This window comes from Cynocephalus volans, chromosome 2 (assembly GCF_027409185.1).
Source record: "Cynocephalus volans isolate mCynVol1 chromosome 2, mCynVol1.pri, whole genome shotgun sequence".
NCBI lineage: Eukaryota > Metazoa > Chordata > Mammalia > Dermoptera > Cynocephalidae > Cynocephalus > Cynocephalus volans.
The window spans coordinates 118,393,746-118,412,574 of record NC_084461.1 but is presented as its reverse complement, the minus strand read 5'-3'; the positions used below and the strand labels follow the sequence as shown (position 1 = coordinate 118,412,574).

The window sequence follows — 18,829 nt, the reverse complement described above, 5'->3', positions numbered from 1 at the left end:
TTGAGAAATATTCAGGTATAGTACTTAATAAAAATGTCTGCTTCTTGGGAGGCATTTTTCTAGGTGCTAAGGCTTTAAGGACATAAAAGAGAGTTCCTGCCCTTCAGGGCTTTTATATTTTAAGCAGAAAGACAGGAAGCTATATAAAAATAATAATAAAAAGTGGTTCATAATAAATGCCAGGTGTTTAACACACAGTCCTGTTAGGCAAGAAAGATTTCTTGGAGGAAATGGGACATGAATTTGGCTTTCAGGGATGTGTGAGATTTAGATAAGAAGGAGAAACTGTTGTGTTCCAGGTTAGGGAACAGCATAAGGTCAGAGAGGCTAAAGCAAGACAAAGGACAAAGAGCAGAGTGGAAAGGACAAAGAGCAAAGACATTTGCCTCTAGAGTTTCCTGTGCAGAATTAGAAAGAGGTGAATTAGAGAAGTAAATTGGTGGTAGATTTTAAAGTCTTGTCTTTTAGGCTAAGGAGTTAAAACTTGATCGTAAGAGGTGGATAGTCAATGAAGTTTTTTTTAATTCAGTGTAAAGAAACTCTGTAAATATTAATCTAGCACTATTATGTAGAATAAATTGGAGGACTAAAAGTAAGAAAAGGAAGATCTGTTATAAATTTAATTCAGGAATCCTGGTAAATGTCATGAGGGTCCTTGCTAGAATGCAGCAATGTGAATGGAAAATAAAGTTAGAACATGATGTATTTCAAAAGAAGACATGAAAGAGTGTAGAAGGATATAGAAAGGCAGGAATCAAAGGTATCTTTGAGGTTCAGTGACTGCTACAATTGATGGAAATATGAAAGACTCAGAACTTGAGACATGGTTTGGGAACTAGTTCAATTTTAGAAATGTTGAACTTGAGGTGACAGGAGTACATTTAAGTAAAGATGACCAGTAGTCTTTTAGAGATGGGAAACAATACGCTCTCCCAAGTGAGCTAACCGGCCATCCCTATATAGGGATCCGAACCCATGGCCTTGGTGTTATCAGAACCACACTCTCCCAAGTGAGCCATGGGCTGGCCCTTGATGTGTTTTTCTAGTAGACATGTTTTAAAGACTTTCGTCTCTGTGTTAGTTAGAGAAGTAGAAAAACTGACATTGTGCCATTGGAATGAAGGCAATTTTTTTTTCATGAAAGTATAGTTGTCTAATGACTCCAACAATGAAAATATACCTCTTAATTTTTAGCCAAATGAATAAATATTTTTGGTAATTTGAAAAAAATATGGTTAAATATTTCAGAATTGATTGTAATTAAATCAATGTAATGAAAAGAATAAGCAACATAAAATATTAAACCTCATTTGTTTTCTAAGCTGTTAAGTGGCCATTTTGACATTTTAAAATTATTTTGACAATGATTGTCACCAGTCCAAAAGATATTTTGTAGGTTTGGCAGTTAGCTCAGCTAGTTAGAACAGTGCTCATAACACCAAGGTCTGGGGTTTGATCCCTGTACCAGCCAGCCATAAACTAAAAAATGAAAAAAAGAAAAATACAATAAAAAGGTGTTTTGTTTAATAGAATAGTACAATGAACAAAATGTTACCCACAAATGATTGTATGAATATGTTTATGTAAAGTTCCTATGGTAATGAACTGGTATTTCGTATATCTGAAGATTTTTCTAGGTATTTTGATACTCTTTTATTTTAGTTTGATGAACTTTTTTTTTTTGCTGCTGGTTCTATAAATATTGATCATGAAATGGGTAAAAATTTTCTTAAAATAGGAATATAAGCAAATCAATTGAGAAATTTTTGTTGAAATGCATGGAAGAAAAGAAGCTGAGAATGTTTCTTTGTCTTTTCAAAATTACATAGGTGTTATATGTACAAAGTATTATGCTTGAAATAATTTATTAAAAATTCATTTCTTTTTGTCAATAGCAATTTCGTCATGAAAACCTGGTCAATCTGATTGAAGTTTTTAGACAGAAAAAGAAAATTCATTTGGTGTTTGAATTTATTGACCACACAGTATTAGATGAGTTACAACATTATTGTCATGGACTAGAGAGTAAACGACTTAGAAAATACCTCTTTCAGATCCTTCGAGCAATTGAATATCTTCACAATAATAATGTAAGTACTTTAGAGTAAGCCAAACTATAGGATAAATATGAACTGTAAGTGCCTTTTAAACATTGTTCTATTTTTATGAAGGTTGCTAAACTTCTTTTTCTGTGCAATAGTAATAGATATCCTGAAAATGGGGATGGGGGGTCACTACCTTACAATTTAGTTGCAAACCCAAAAAACATTTATTAAGCACTGTAACTATAGGACAAACCAAGTATGGGATACTAAAGGTTGTATCAATATTTAGGTTTAGCGAAATCAACAGTCAACTAGGGCACCTTTTATTAGAGAAAGTGCATTAAAACGTTGAAAGTCAGGGCTTTGGCTTAATGGAGACTTGCTCAAATGAGGGGAGGTTTGAAGTGAGGAACTGGAAATTAGGTCAGGGGAATAGCAAGTCAATGTGGATGTCTTTAAGGGAAGAAAGGAGAAATAAAGTGGCTGAGAGGTGTAGGGCCTTGTCATTTAACCTATGAAAAATCAAGAAAGAGAAAAGATTAACTATTCTGATTTTTAGTGTTGACTTCAGCATTGCCTAGTAAGCGTTTAGCTCAGCAGGTTTTTATGGAGCTTTTTTGTGTTGTTTTTTTTGTGTGTGTGTGTGTGTTTTGGTGGCTGGCTGATATGAGGATCTGAACCCTTGACCTTGGTGCTGTGTAGCTTTTTTGGTTCTGAACATGGTTCTGCTTTCTGGAAAATTAGATATATATTCAGGAAATAATAATATAAGCTTCAAAAATAGTTTTATTAAGTAGGAATACAGGCACAACAATTATATAGCCCAGGCTTTTTCAGACCAGATGCCTTAATTTCCAATTTTCTTTTTTTCTTTTCCTTATTTTTTGGTGGTTGGCAGGAACAGGGATTGAACCCTGGACCTTGGTGTTATCAGCACCATGCTCTAACTAACTGGGCTAACCGGCCTTAATTTCCAGTTTTCTGACTTATTAATAGTGCATCTCATTTTGTAGCTCTGAAAAATATGTGATAGCAACTGGAATTCAGATTGTAATTTCCTTGCTAGGTAGATCCATGGGGAGGCAATATAATGTGATAGTTAAGAGCATACAGTCTTCAGAATCAGACTATCCTGGGTTTTAGCCACCATGTTATCTATGAAAAACCACACAACTTGTGCACTGCACAACTTGTACAACCAAAGGTGGCAGCCCCATGACTCTGTGGCCTTTGGAAAGTTATCTAACCTATCTGAGCCTCATTTTTCTCATCTATAAAATGATACTATAGTACCTCACAGATTTTTTTAAAGATCAAATTAGGTAGCAGGTGTAAAGCATTTAGCACTGTGTCAGGCACATTTTAAGTGCTCCATAAATAGTACTGGTAGGGAGTCACAAATCTGAGGGTTCTTCAAAAAGTTCATGGAAAAATTATCTTCAATTCTATTTTTCCATGAACTTTTTGAAGTACCCTTGTAGTTGTGTTATCTTTGTATCTGTATAGTGCCTTCTCTATAGTAGACTCTAAAAATGTTTCTTGAATAAGGGAGACTAATTATAGGCTAAATTGAGAGTAGAAGACTTCAAGGTGCAATTCTGAGCTATAGCTAGGATTTCAGTAGAATAGAAGAAAAAATACATTGATGGGGTACCACTGTGAGAACAGAAATAGACCTCAGCAGGGGACTTCAGAGAGTGGTGATAAATCAGCTGACAGAGACCAGAAGGAGATAAAATTGCACAGGTGCCCTGGGGAGAGGTTTTCCAGAGCCTTGAAATTCATCCATAGGAGATTGGACTTTTTCCTAAGGATACTGGGACACCATTGGAGGTTTTTGAGCATTGCTGTGACAGGATAAAAAGAAAACCTAAGCTTATTTTGGCAAGAGTAGAGGATAAGAATGGGTAGAGACTCAGAGAGATCAGGTGAAAAGCTATTATGATGGTCCAGATATGAGGTGGTAAGGGCTTGGACTAGGATAGTGGCAATGGGAAGGAGAAGAAGGATGGCAGGGAAGAGGATGGAAGATTTTAAAAGGGAAATGACAGGATTTGGGAACTAATTAGATATGAAAGGGGTATAAACAAAGGGTGAAATTAAAGGTAATTACAAGACTTTTAATTTGAAAACAGGAGAATAATGGTGCCATTGATAGTACCTGATTTTTATTTTTATTTTTTTATTTTTTAAAAGACGACTTGTAAGGGGATCTTAACCCTTAACTTGGTGTTGTCAGCACCACGCTCTCCCAAGTGAGCTAACTGGCCATCCCTATATAGGGATCCAAACCCGCGACCTTGGTGTTATCAGCACCACACTCTCCCAGGTGAGCCACAGGCCTGCCCTAGTAGCTGATTTTTAGAAGAGGGAATTGCTTTTAGATATATTGATATATTTTCAGGGACAGTGGGAATTTCTAAGTAAAAATATTAATTATATCATGGCTTTAGGAAGTTGTCAGAACTGGATATATAGATTTGGGAATCTTAGAGACTGTTGTTGAAGAAGTAAGGATAGATCACACTCACAGGGACAGGAAGAAAAGTGAAAAGCTCTCAGCACCAAGTATGGAAGAGTATCTGTGTGGGATTGAAGACAGCAGAGAAGGAGGCCTAGACAGAAGCACTTCTTTTATTCTCTTGGTCTTATCTAGGACCTGGAGTAAAATTATCCCTGTCCCTCACCTCACAGAATGTTGTAAGGTTAATTACCTTTTAGAATTAAGGCATCCATGAATGAAGTGGCTCATTAGACTAGATATTATTATACTTTTTTTTGGGGGGGGCAGCTGGCCTGTAAGGGGATCTCAACCCTTGACCTTGGTGTTATAACACCAAGCTCTAAGCAACTGAGCTAAGCAGCCAGCTCCTATTATGCCTTTTATCTGTATATCTGAGTTTGGGCCCCTTGATGCTTTAAGGTTATCTTCATGTTGACGAAAATCAAGAAAATAAAACTTTATTTTCTTAATATTTCCAAATTTCAGATGATTGATTTTTTATATAACTAAAATATCTGAGATATTGTCTACCATGAAAACTCATGTTCCTTTTAATAAGAATTAATGAAGTCAGATACAGTTCAGTACCAGAAAAAGCTTTCTGTCTCTAAAAGTATTTGTTAACCTTCTTTTATTTAATAATGAAAACATATTTCCTTTCTTAAAGTAAAATATAATGTTTATTTTCAGTAACTAGTACATTATAGGAATCTGGTACATCTTTCTCATTCTAGTTGTTTTTATAATTTAAAAATTTGAAGGGAGGTTTTGGTGATGGGGAGCAATAGTCAGCCACAATGTATATCGACAAAATAAAATTAAAAAAAAAAAAATTGATCCAGTTAATATTATAAGCCTCTTCAAAACCATTTTGGAAGTAGGCAGAGTATAAATGCAAATATTTGGCCACTTAAGGGAAAGAAATATTTCTTTCTTTCTTTTTTTTTTTTTTTTTGTCGTTTTTTCGTGACCGGCACTCAGCCAGTGAGTGCACCGGTCAGGATCCGAACCCGCGGCGGGAGCGTCGCTGCGCTCCCAGCGCAGCACTCTACCAAGTGCGCCACGGGCTCGGCCCAGAAATATTTATTTCTTCCCTCATTTATTTATTCAACAAATGTTTATTGAGCATCTACCACTAACAAACATTGATTTTGGTAGGTGCTGGGAATGCAACCTTCAGTAAAAGACTTGTTTCCTACCCTTACTGAGTTTGTTAAATTTTATCCAACTTTCAGTAGATTTTATGAATTACAAGTAATTCTTTTTGTCTGTTTTTTGTGTTTTTGGTGGCTGCTCTGTAAGGGGATCTGAATCCTTGTCCGCGGTGTTATCATGGATTGTGAGTAATTTTTTTTTTTTTGGTGGCTGGCCATTGAGGGAATCCAAACCTTTTACCTTGGTGTTACCAGCACCAGCTCTAATCGAATGAGCTAACCACCAGACCCAAACAAGGGATTATTATTGTTTAAATATTTAACAGTTGTTAATATTTTGCTTTCTGTGCTTCATCTATTTTGTCTTTTTTAAGTTTTTAAAAAATTGACATACGGGCCGAGCCCGTGGCGCACTTGGTAGAGTGCGGCGCTGGGAGCGCTGCAACGCTCCCGCCGCGGGTTCGGATCCTATATAGGACTGGCCGGTGCACTCACTGGCTGAGTGCCGGTCATGAAAAAAAAAAAAAAAAAAAAAAAAAAAAAATTGACATACAATAATTGTACAGAAACTGTAGAACTTTGTTTCCTGAAGTACTTTAACGTACATTACAGGCAACCTGATGTTTTACCCCTAAATATTTCACTATGTATCTCTTTATTTATTTATTTTTTATGTGGACCCACTGTCACTAGAACACTAAATCTCTTTAAAAAGAGGACATTTTCCTATATAACCTCAGGATCAGTATTATGTCTACACAATTAACAATAATTCCTTAATATCGTCTAATGCCTAATTTATATTATGATTTACCCGATTTTTCTAAAATATCTTTTACAGCTGGTTTATCAAAATCAGGGGCCGGCCCTGTGGCTCACTTGGGAGAGTGCAGTGCTGGTAGCGCCGTGGCTGCGGGTTTGGATCCTATATAGGGATGGCCGGTGCGCTCACTGGCTGAGCGTGGTGCGGATAACACCCTACCGAGGGTTGTGATCCCCTTACTGGTCGGAAAAAAAAAAAAATCAGTATCCAATCAAGGACTATACTCTTTGCCCATTTGCTTTTAGGGCAAATAGGACATTCCCAGTCTTGTAGCCTACCTCAGACATCATTATTCAGCCTATTTCTAGAAGCTACTGGCTTATTTTTTCATATACATGAACATTTAATTGTATAACATCAGATTGGAAAGTTTATTAAATTGAAGCTCTTGGTGACTTAGAACTCAGATTCTTTGAGGCTGTTGGAGGTTGTGGAGGTTTGAACTGTCTTCTTTGATTAGTATTTAAATTCAAGCACATATGGTTATATAGAACAGAGCTATTATAAAAATCAGATTGTAATATGGAATTTTTTGTAGTCCTGGAGAGCATTCAGCTACAAAGTAAAGGAGAATTAAACTGATTGTTTGAATCTAAAGTCTGATAGTTACACCACGTACAAAACAACTCAAAATGATCAAAGACTGAAATGTGAAAGCTAAAACTATTAGAAGAAAATGTAGGTTAAAATCTGTGTGGTCATGCATTAGGCAATGGTTCTTTAGTTATGACCCCAAAAGCAAAAGCAATCAAAGAAAACAGACAAACTGGACTTAAACAAAATTTAAAACTTTTTTTTTGGCAGCTGTCAGGTAAGCAAAATTTAAAATTTTTTTACATCAAAGGATACCTTCAGAAAGTCAAAATATAACCTACAGAATAGGAGAAAATATTTGCAAATCATATATCTGATAAGCATTTATATCCCCTATACATATATACAGATCTCTTACAAACAACAATAAAAAGACAAATAGCTCAATTTAAAAATGCACAATGGATCCCTGTACTGGCCAGCTGCTGCCCAAAAAATAAAGAAATAAATAAAAATGCACAAAGAACTTGAATAGACATTTCTCCAAAGAAGATATGCAAATGGCTGATAGCACATGAAATGATGCTTAACATCATTAGTCATTACAGAAGTGCAGATCAAAATCACAATGAGATAACACTTCACACTTCACACTCAGTAGGATGGCTATGATTTTAAAAACAGGCAATAACAAATGTTGGTGAGGAAGTAGAGAACTGGAACCTACATACAATGCTGGTGAGAATGTAAAATTGTACAGCTGTTGCAGAAAACAGACATTTCCTCAAAAAGTAGAACATAGAATTACCATATGACCCAGCAATTCAACTCCTAGATAATATACCCAAGAGAATTGAAAACATATGTTCACACAAAAACCTGCACAGGAATATTCACAGCAACATTATTTAAAGTAGCCCAAAGTGGAAGCAACCCAAATGTATGTCAGCTGATAAATGGATAAACAAAATGAAGTATATCCATATAAGGGAGTATTTTCCAACCATTAAAAGGAATGAAGTACTGATACACATTACAACATAAATGAACCTCGGAAACATGTTAAATGAAAAAAGTCAGATGTAAAAGACCACAGATTATTCCATTTAAATGAAATATTCGGAATAGGCAAATCCATATTTGTATATCTTCTTTGGAGAAGTATCTGTTTGAGTTCTTTGCCCATTTTTAAATTAGATTATTTGTCTTCTTATTATTGAGTTGTATTTTACTTAATTATTTTTGGCAGCGGGCCAGTAAGGGGATCCAAACCCTTGACTTTGATGTTACAACACCATGCTCTAACCAACTGAGCTAACCAGCCAGCCCCTTGAGTTATAGTTTATGTATTATGAATACCACATGCTTATCAGTTATGTGACTTGCAAATATTTTCTCCCATTCCGTAGGCTGTCTTTTTGCATTCTTTTTTTTCTTTGGTGGCTGGTTGGTTACAAGGATTAAACCCTGGACCTTGGTGTTATCAGAAGCACACACTAACCAGCTGAACTACCAAGCCAGCCCTTTTTTGCATTCTTGATAGTGTTCTTTTCTATTTATTTCTTTTTAATAATTTCTCTTGATATCATTTGGTGAGACGTTGTGTTCATACACATAAACTACTCTATCAGGCAGGTAGTTTAAAACTCCTGCTTAATTTCCTGCTTGTGCAGGCCCTCATAGTCAGCCAGAAGTAAGAGCTTAGGACCATCTCAGGTTTTTCCTGGACAGGCACACAGATCTGCATATGCACATGGCTTTCTTGATTCTCAGGAATAAGTTGGAGCTATGAACATCTCACTCCCAGCTTTTTAAATATTTTGGTTAGCTTGTTATTGGCCCTAACTTATAGCTGCCTCAGGTGGCTGTGATATACAATAGCCAATAATTATTTACAGTGAAGGCCCCAGGGGACAGGCTGTTTTCACAGGCAAGTTCTGAGTTAGGTCAAATAAAGACAAGCTTTCTAGTGGGATTTTCCAGGGAACTGCCAGACAGGTCAAATGATGATAGTTATCTAGGAATGGGGCTTTATTTTTTTTAAAAGATGACCGGTAAGGGATCTCAACCCTTGGCTTGGTGTTGTCAGCACCACGCTCAGGCAGTGAGCTAACCGGCCATCCCTATATAGGATCCGAAACCGTGGCCTTGGTGTTATCAGCACCACACTCTCCTGAGTGAGCCACGGGCCGGCCCTTAGGAATTGGGCTTTAGAGGAGCTACAACCCTGTTAGTGGCTACTAAGCTGCTGGTTTTCACCATGATTGTGGGGCTGTTGGTTTTCAAGGCTACTAGGAGCTGTGAAGAGAGGAATGGAAATAGGACAGGTTTAGTATACGACAAAGCTCAAAGCTTGCTGTTCTTACTGAGATTTGGCTGCTTTTTTCTTTTTAAATATGCTCTCAGAATTGTTGCAAGCCTTTGGTTAGTTTCCAGAGTTCTGAAAAAGTTGATTTTGACACTTTCCCCCAATGTTCTCAATTCTTTTATGGAGGAGAGCATTTTTGGAGGTCCATAATATGCCATTCCTGCTGATATCTCTCCCTTGGCTCTTTATCACACTGCCTTCACAATTTGTAATTCTTTTGTTTGTATTATTTATTTATTTATTTGCTGACTGGTAAGGGGATCTGAACCCTTGGCCTTAACCAACTGAGCTAACCAGCCAGCCTGTTTGTGTATTTGTTCACTTGCTTATAATCTGCCTTTCTTATTAGACTGTAAAATCCATGAGGATTGGAACTTTATTTATTGCCTAGGACAGAATTTTTCATAGAATACGCTGTCAATAAATATTTATTAAACAAATGAATTTAATTAATAGGTGATAACAAGTCAGGGATGTTATGAATATCTACCATTTATAGATATTTATGTAGAAAAGGAACACCACAATATCAATTTGTTACATTTCCTTAAAGCAATAATCAGGGCTGGCTGGTTAGCTCAGTTGGTTAGAGTGCAGTTTTATAATCCCAAGGTCATGGGTTTGGGTCCCCATACTGGCCAGCCCCCCAAAATAAAACAAACAAAAAAACAGTAATTAAAATGTTTGGATAGACTCAATATACTGAATAATATTGGGGATACAAAATAAGTAGAAAAGGTATGTTGCCTTCAAAGATTTTATTTTATAGTTGAGAAAATAGGCTTAGACAGATGATAAAATAAACATAAAAGATGATAAAGTGCCAAGTTTTGTGGCACAAACACTCAGTGTAATAGTATAGCAAAGGATGGGCAAGAAAGTCATTAGGACAAGTTCTGACCAGTGATATGATTTTCCCAAGGATGGCCTGCCACTGTCCTCATCCACATGGAGCTAAGCACTTTTGATGTAATACAAAACTAATCATTTGATTGTGAAATGAGAGGTTTTTTTTTTTAATAGTAACCCAATAATCAAGGAAACATATTTACAGCTTAATAAATAAATTTCCAATGTCAGATAGTTAATAAGTGATGGGAGAGGAGGCTAGAAGTCCTCCGTGGTCCATGCTCTTTCCTTTCTACCATGCTGCCTCTCCATGGCTGCTCAGTGTGTCTCAAAGCCTGGGGCTAGGAAATACTGCAGAATGACAAAAATGTCAGCGTGCTTGCAAAGCAGCCAGATCACAAATATATGTATCCATATTCATGGACGTGTATACACGTGTATATGCATGCATACATTTGTTCATTGAAATGGAATTGGGAGATCAGAAGAGGGAAATCACAGGGAAGAGAAAGATTTCCAAAACTTCAATTGCTGTTTGATAATTTTTTTTTTTTTTTTTTTTGGTGGCTGGCTGGCTAGTATCAGGATTTGAATGTTATTGTCTTTTTATTGTAGAAGCCATTCTAGTAGGTGTGAAGTGGTATCTTTTTTTTTTTGAGAAGTAAACTATTTGTGGAAGACATGATCACCTATGTAAAAAATGCTATGGAATCTATAACAAAATTAACAGAACTAATAAGTAAGTTTATCAAGGTTGTGGGATACATGATTAATATACCAAAAGCAATTTTATTTCTATATATTAGCAACAACCAAAAATTGAAATTAAAAAAATGCCATTTATAATAGCATCAAAAAATATGAAATACTTAGGGAAAATCTGACAAAAGATATATAAGATCTATACACTGAAAACTACTAAACATTGATGAGAAATATTAAAGAAGCCTAATCAAATGGAGAAAAATATTATTTTTATGGAGGTCTCAATGTGATGATGGAAGACCAAGGAAGATGTCATCAAAACATAGAATTTTTAAAGTTGGGATTCAAAGAGTGCTTGGTTTCCAAGGATAACAAAATTCTGGATGTAGTCATGGTGTTAGTTGTTGAAGAGTGAGAATGTCAGGGTATCCAGTGGGTGGATCTTCCTGCTCCATATTCAAACCCTAAGGAGGAGGTCAATGGATATGTGATGGGAAGAATGCATGAAGTGGTATCTTAATGTGCTTTTTTAATTCTATTTTTGCTCATATTGTATCCTCAGATCTTGGCATAGTACCTGGTATATAGTAGGCACTCAGTAAAAATTGTGGAAGTAAATAAGGATTAATATAGTTTGATAGGTGGCAACTTTTTAAGGTGGCTCAATTAGAAAGGCTTACCCTAAGTTAATTTTTTGGCTATTTATTGAGGGAGATTGAGGCAGAACAAGAGCCAATTCTAAGGACTATGGCAGTAAATTGTATAAGCAAGGAAAGACCACAGATTTCTGTCACTGAGACATTTCCACTCATGCTGTGATACTTTACAGGTGATGAGTGTATGCTTCTGTCATTCATTTGATAACATTTTCAAGTGACTTCTTTGTTCAAGGCACTGTACTGGACACTGGGGATATTGCTTGAACAAGGCAAACATTCATCTTGCCCTCATGAAGCTTACAGTCTTGTGGGAGTTTCAGACAAAATGCTGAAAATCACTAATCATCAGAGAAGCTCAAATTAAAACCACAATGAGATATTACCTCACACCTGATAGAAATAGCTATTATCAAAAAATGAAAGATAACAAATGTTGGAAAGGATGTGGAGAAAAGGGAACCCTTGCACACTGTTGCTGGAAATATAAATGAGTACAACCTCATTTGTATTATGGGAAATAGTATGGAAGTTCCTCAAAAAATTAAAAATAGAACTACCATATAATCCAGCACTCCCGCTATTGGGTATCCAAAGGATATGAAATCAGTATCAGTATGTTGAGATATCTGTACTGCCATGTTCACTGCAGCATTATTCACAATAGTCAAGATACGGAATCAACCTAAGTGTCCATCAGCCAATGAGTGGATAAAGAAAGTGTGGTATATGTACATAGTGGAATACTATCCAGCCTTAAAAAAGGAAGGAAATCCTGTTATTTATGATAATGTGGATGAAACTCGAGGACATTATGTTAACTTAAATAAGCTAGGCATAGAAGGAAACATACAGCATAATCTTACTTACATGTGGAATGTCAGAAAGTTGAACTCAGAAGTAGAGAGAGTAGAATGGTGGTTTCCAGGGCTTGGGGAAGAGGGATGGTTGGGGAGATGTTGGTCAAAGGATAAAAAATTTAAGTTAGGAGGAATGAGTTTGAGAGATCTATTGTACAATGTGGTGACTATAGATAAAAACAATGTATTGGGTTCTTGAAAGTTGCTGAGAGTAAGGGCTGGCCCGTGGCTCACTTGGGAGAATGTGATGCTGATAACACCAAGGCCAAGGGTTCTTCAGATCCCTATATAGGGATGGCTGGTTAGCTCACTTGAGAGAGCGTGGTGCTGACAACACCAAGTCAAGGGTTAAGATCCCCTTACTGGTCATCTTTAAAAAAAAAAAAAGAAAGAAAATTGTTGAGAGTAGATTTTAAGTATTCTCACCACATATTCTCTTCATTTCATTTGAGGTGATGAATAAATAAAATGTGTAAGGTAATGCATACGTCAATTAGCTTTATTTAGTCATTTCAGAATGTATACGTATTTCAAAAGAACATGTATATGATAAATATATACAGTTTTTGTCAATTTAAATAAATAAAATATTAAAGTAATGATTTTTAAAAAGAGTAGAAGAGATTGAGATGGAGCAGCCAGTAGGTAGGAATAAGCCCAAGAGAGTGTGTTAGTATGCTGTCCCCATCAGCAAGTGATGAAAGTGGTTCCCCTGCAAAAAAAAAAAGAGTAGATGAGATTGAACAAGAAACTTGAGAAGAGAGGAAAGCCTAAGACCAGAACTCCTACATTTAAGAGACAGAGAAAGAGGAACTGCCATGGAGACAGAAAGAAACTGGGAAAATTTTAGGTTCCAGAAACCAGAAATGGAGGAGCAGTTAGCAATGTTTATACGCTATCAAGTAAGAAATGGATTGAGAAGTGTCTGTTGGATGTAGCAACAATGTTGATGACTTTGGTTAGTGAACTGTAATGCAATGTGGGAGCAGAAGATAGATTACATTATCTTGAGTGAGTGGGTGGTCAGAAAGTGAAGACTATTAGTATAGATAATGTCTTCAAGTGGTTTAGCTGCAAAGGAAATAAAAGCAGTCAGTAATTGGGGTGGGACATGAGGTTAAAGGAAAGTTAAAAAATTTTAATTACATTCTTTTGATTTTCATTTTAGGAATGTGATTTACCTTTTTAGTATTAAGTCTGTTTTCTTGGCTTCATTTCATCTGAAGTGATGGATGGGACAAGAATTGAAAATATGTAACTATTTTTGAATTGTGTAGTTAACCCTTTGCATGTGGTAAGAAAATAGCTTTAGTGTTGTAATTAGATTAGATTTTCTCTGTATAATTTTTGAGAGATTCTTTAGATCATGATACTTCATTTTAATTTATTTCATCTTCTGTTTGTTTTTTAGATCATTCATCGAGATATAAAACCCGAAAATATTTTAGTATCCCAGTCAGGAATTACTAAGCTCTGTGATTTTGGTTTTGCACGAACACTAGCAGCTCCTGGGGACATTTATACAGACTATGTGGCCACACGCTGGTATAGAGCTCCAGAATTAGTATTAAAAGATACTTCTTATGGAAAGTATGTATATTTTGGGATCCTACCTGGCCTTTCCTAGGCATCTCTTTTTTCCCTTGGCATATCTGTTATCCCTACTACTGACTCTCTCTATGCTCTGCATCTGGGTTGGGGTTAAAGAAGAGGGGCACTGTATTAGTCCATTTTTGTTCCTTATAACAAAATACGTGGAACTGGGTAATTTATAAAGAAAAACGACATTTATTGCTTACAGTTTCTGAGGCTGGGAAGTCCAAAGTCCATCTGGTGGTGGTGACAGTGACTCAGGGGGTCTCACATTGCGAGATGGTGGAAGCAGAGCAGAGAGAGAGAGACAGACTCTCCTCTTCTTTTAAAGCCCTCAGAACCATACCCCTGACCACCATTTTTAATCCATTCACTACTGCATGGTCCTACAGTCCAATCACCTCTTCAAGGCTCCACCTTTCAATTACGATAATAGGATTTCCCACCCTCTTAACTGTTACAGTTGGGGCTGAGTTTCTAATACATAAAATGTGGGGGATACAATTCAAGCTTCAATGAGTTTTGGGGGGACATAATTCAATCCAGTACAGGCACCTTTAGAGAAAGACCCTATAGGTTCCCATACAGCTGGCTAGGGCTGCTGCTATGTGTACTCTCTGGGGTTGAATGGCCACTGCCTCAGGAGACCTATGCAGACATCCATCAGGGTGTATCCATGCTTGCTTTAAGCTGTGCCACACCCTTGGCAGAGCTGTCTCTGCTTATCTTTTGCCTCTATGTTCTGCAAAGATTTTAAAATCGTTTACCTGACTCAGCAAGTGTGGTAACAGGTTGAACTGCCAAGTTCCCTCTTTCCTGGAAAAATGGCACTGTCTTTCAAAGATTGGCCGGTAATATTTCAAAACTTGTATTGGTCTGGGTGCCTCAAAAAGTAGCATGGTCTCAGGCTAATGTGAAAAAGCAATCTAAAAAATATGTATATAAATAATCAATTTTGAAGAACATAAAAGGACAAAGGTGTACAGTTTAATACCTTTTTTTTTTTAAGATGACTAATAAGGGGATCTTAACCCTTGACTTGGTGTTGTCAGCACCATGCTCTCCGAAGTGAGCCATGGGCTGGCCCTTAATACCTTATTTAAGAGTGCAGTGTTATAACACCAAGGTCAAGGGTTTGAATCCCCGTACTAGTCAGCTGCCAAAAAACAAAACAAAACTTTTTTTTTTTTTTTTTTTTTTTTAAAAAGATGACCGGTAAGGGGATCTTAACCCTTGACTTGGTGTTGTCAGCACCACGCTCAGCCAGTGAGCGAACCGGCCATCCGTATATGGGATCCGAACCCGTGGCCTTGGTGTTATCAGCACCACACTCTCCCGAGTGAGCCACGGGCCGGCCCCAAAACAAAACTTTAATAGAAAAAGGGGGATCATTCCCATGTGCTTTTCCTAGAAACTATTATTCTGTTATTATAATGACATCTAATACTAACGAATACTTACTTTCTACCAGAAACTGTTCTAAATGCTTTATATGCATTAAATCATTCACAGCAATTCTATGATGATGGTGCTACTGTTATCATTCCCACTTTAAATAAGAGGGCACTAAGGTAAAGTAATTTGCCTGAAGTCACATAGCTCATTAATGGCACAACCAGGATTCCAACTCAGGTGGTTTACATTCACATTCCATGCCCCAGAGTACCTTTTCAACTGCACCCACCACTAATGCCCTGCACAGATTGTTTCTGTGCCTCAGATATACTTCATCTATAAAATGGAAATAATAATAGTACCCACCTCATAGGTTTGTTGTGAGGATTAAATGATTTTATGCATGAAAAGTATTAAAATATAGTAAATGCTTAATAAATGTTAGCTATTCTTGTTCAAAATCCCTCAAACATTTTTTTCTCCAATTCTTTTTTACCTCTGGGCATAATGTAGCCTTCGTAAGATCTCTCTGTCCCAGTTTTACAAACTCTTTTCCTGATGTAGCTTAAATTCCTTTTCTGATACACTTGCTAGCACTTATCCTTTGCCCCCAAATTGTGAATTATGTCCTCTTCTAAACCTTTCAGTACGTTGTCTGGAAATGTTGTGCCAGTTAATATTTAACATGGCTGGCTGGGCTGGCCAGGTAGCTCAGTTGGTTAGAGCATGTAGAGCATGGTGTTGTAACACAAAGATCAAAGGTTTAGATCCCCATACCAGCCAGCTGCAAAAAAATTAAAAAGAAAATTAACATGGCCTAGTTTTTTATCTTTCTCCCTCTCTCTCTCTTTTTAACCTCCAGCTAAAAATAAATTCCTTGAGGACAGGCATAATTTCTGGTATTCCACATAGCCAAATTTGGTGCTTTGTGCATGGTAATGTTGGATTCTATAAGACTCAACATTGTGTTTGAAACAAATTTACTAGTAAGTCTTTTTAAAAACTTTTTATTGTAAAGCAAAACACAGATGCAGAAAACCTCAAAAACGTGTATAGCTCCACCACCAGATCAAAAGTTACAATTTTGCTAGCCACCCCAGAAAACCTTTTGTGTACAGTATTAGTCCATTTCTATGCTTATAATGAAATACCCGGAACTGGATAATTTATAAGAAAAATGAAATTTATTACTTACAGTTTCAGAAGCTTGGAAGTCCAAAGTCCAAAGTCCAAGGAACACATCTGGTGGTGGCAAGAGTGACCCACTGGTTTTACATTGCAAGATGGTAGAAGCAGAGAGAGACTAACCTTCTTTTTTTTTTTTTTTTGTCTTTTTGTGACTGGTAAGGGGATCGCAACCCTTGGTGTGGTGTCACCCGCACCGCGCTCAGCCAGTGAGCGCACTGGCCATCCCTATATAGGATCCGAACCCGCGGCGGGAGCGCGCTGCGCTCCCAAGCGCTGCACTCTCCCGAGTGCACCGCGGGGCCGGCCCGAGACTAACCTTCTTATTCACTCTCTTCTTAAAGCCTTCAGAACCATGCTCCTGACAACCATTATTAATCCATTCACTATGGCATGGTCCCACAATCCAATCACCTCTTCAAGGCACACCTTTCAATTACCACAGTAGGATTTCCCATGCTCCCAAAAGTCACAGTGGGGGCCAAGTTTCTAATATGTAAAACTTGAGGGGCACAATTCAAGCTTCAATGAATTTGGGGGACATTCAATCCACTACATTCCATCCCTGGCCCCCCAAAACTCATTTCCTTTTTACAGGCAAAAACATTCATTTCATCCTCAAAGTCTTGTTTAAACTCAAAAGTCCAGGCTACAGCTCAGGAGAAGAGGAGGAGAGACCTATGGAGTGCATGAAGGGGGGAGAAGCCACGATGAGAAAAAGAAAAAACAGCTCTGACCGTTTCGAGCCCTGGCCGCATCCAGGCTGGAGCTCCTAAGTGCGAGGAGCTGGACCTGCAAAAGCCACAGCTGTGCCCTTCAGAGGAAGTTGCTTGGTGGTGGCAGGGGAGAAGAGGGCCTTGCTGGCCTGGGGGGCCAGCAAGGCCACTAATAGGGTTCCCGTGGACCCACATAGGACAGAGGAGCCATAACAAATGAAAAAAAGGAGCCACTCAGAGGCCAGTGAGTCACTGCAAGGGACCGAAGCATAGCCCATCCCATGGGAAGTGTTTGGAGCACAGGTAGTGGGGGAGACGGGTCCACTGGGAGAACACTGGGGCACAGCAAGGACAGCTGATCTGCCTCCCAATCAGCATAGGACCACTGAGAGGAGACTGGTCAGTAATATAGAATTGCATGGGGTGTAGTTTGATGAAAAGACTCAGGCCCAGACCAGAGTTTCTATGCAACCCAGGTGCAGTGGATTTCACTATAACCAGAAGTACTTATAAAATCAACCATTAAAACCTGAGCTGCACAAAAACCTTCTGCAGGGAATCAACAGCAAAGCAGCAATTTAGCTCAACCACAGAATTCAAGTACTGGTTCACACAGGAAGTTCTCCCACTTTTGAAGTAAGCAAAGGACAACAAATTAGTTCCAGCACAGAGTTTAAGTGGTGAAACCAGCAAATAATCCAACACAGAACTGAAAGAAAAAACAGAGTACTCATTGGGGCCCACCTGGGGTCCTGAGGTATGGAGCTGAGGACCGGATCCTCTTCCCACAACCAGGCACACTGCCAGCACCACAGGGCCTGCTCAGGGTCCTGAGGTATGAAGCTGGGAGCCACCAGCAACCAGGTAAGGAGCATGCCAAAAGCATCATCTCCATGTGGGTGGCCCACCATAGCTACTACAATAACCATGGCTGCCGCGAATATTGCTAGATGCCACAACCTCTGTGCAGATGGTCTGCCAGCCACTGGAGTGCATTGACACAAGGACAGTCACCAGCAGAGATAAAGAAAAGAAGAGGATGTCTCTCCACAAAGCCCATTCCAGAGTGACAGAAGAAGCATCTGCTCTACGATACTATTGGGGGACCTGAACACACCTCTCAGCATTGGACAGATCATCTAGGCAACAAATTAACAGAGTAACCATTACTCTTTCAGAAGGAGAGAAGAAGGGCCAGCCCGTGGCTCACGGGAGAGTGCGGTGCTGATAACACCAAGGCCACGGGTTTGGATCCTATATAGGGATGGCCGGTTAGCTTACTTGGGAGAGCATGGTGCTGACAACACCAAGTCAAGGGTTAAGAGCCCCTTATCGGTCATCTTTTAAAAAAGAAAAAGAATGAGAGAAGAAATCTAGGGTTATCAGAGGTGGGGGCGGGTGGAGAGGGGGATGGGGAGAGATTAGACAAGGGGCATAAAGAGT

General features: G+C 38.1%; 1 protein-coding gene across 1 annotated transcript in view; it reads left to right on the top strand.

The window, feature by feature from the left end:
* CDKL3 (cyclin dependent kinase like 3) overlaps positions 1–18,829 on the top strand; it is a 50,481-nt gene that overhangs the window by 999 nt on the left and 30,653 nt on the right. The window contains exons 3-4 of the mRNA XM_063086640.1: positions 1,896–2,090; positions 13,909–14,087. Of these exons, the coding sequence (XP_062942710.1) occupies positions 1,896–2,090; positions 13,909–14,087 (374 nt within the window). The remainder of the gene's footprint in view (positions 1–1,895; positions 2,091–13,908; positions 14,088–18,829) is intronic.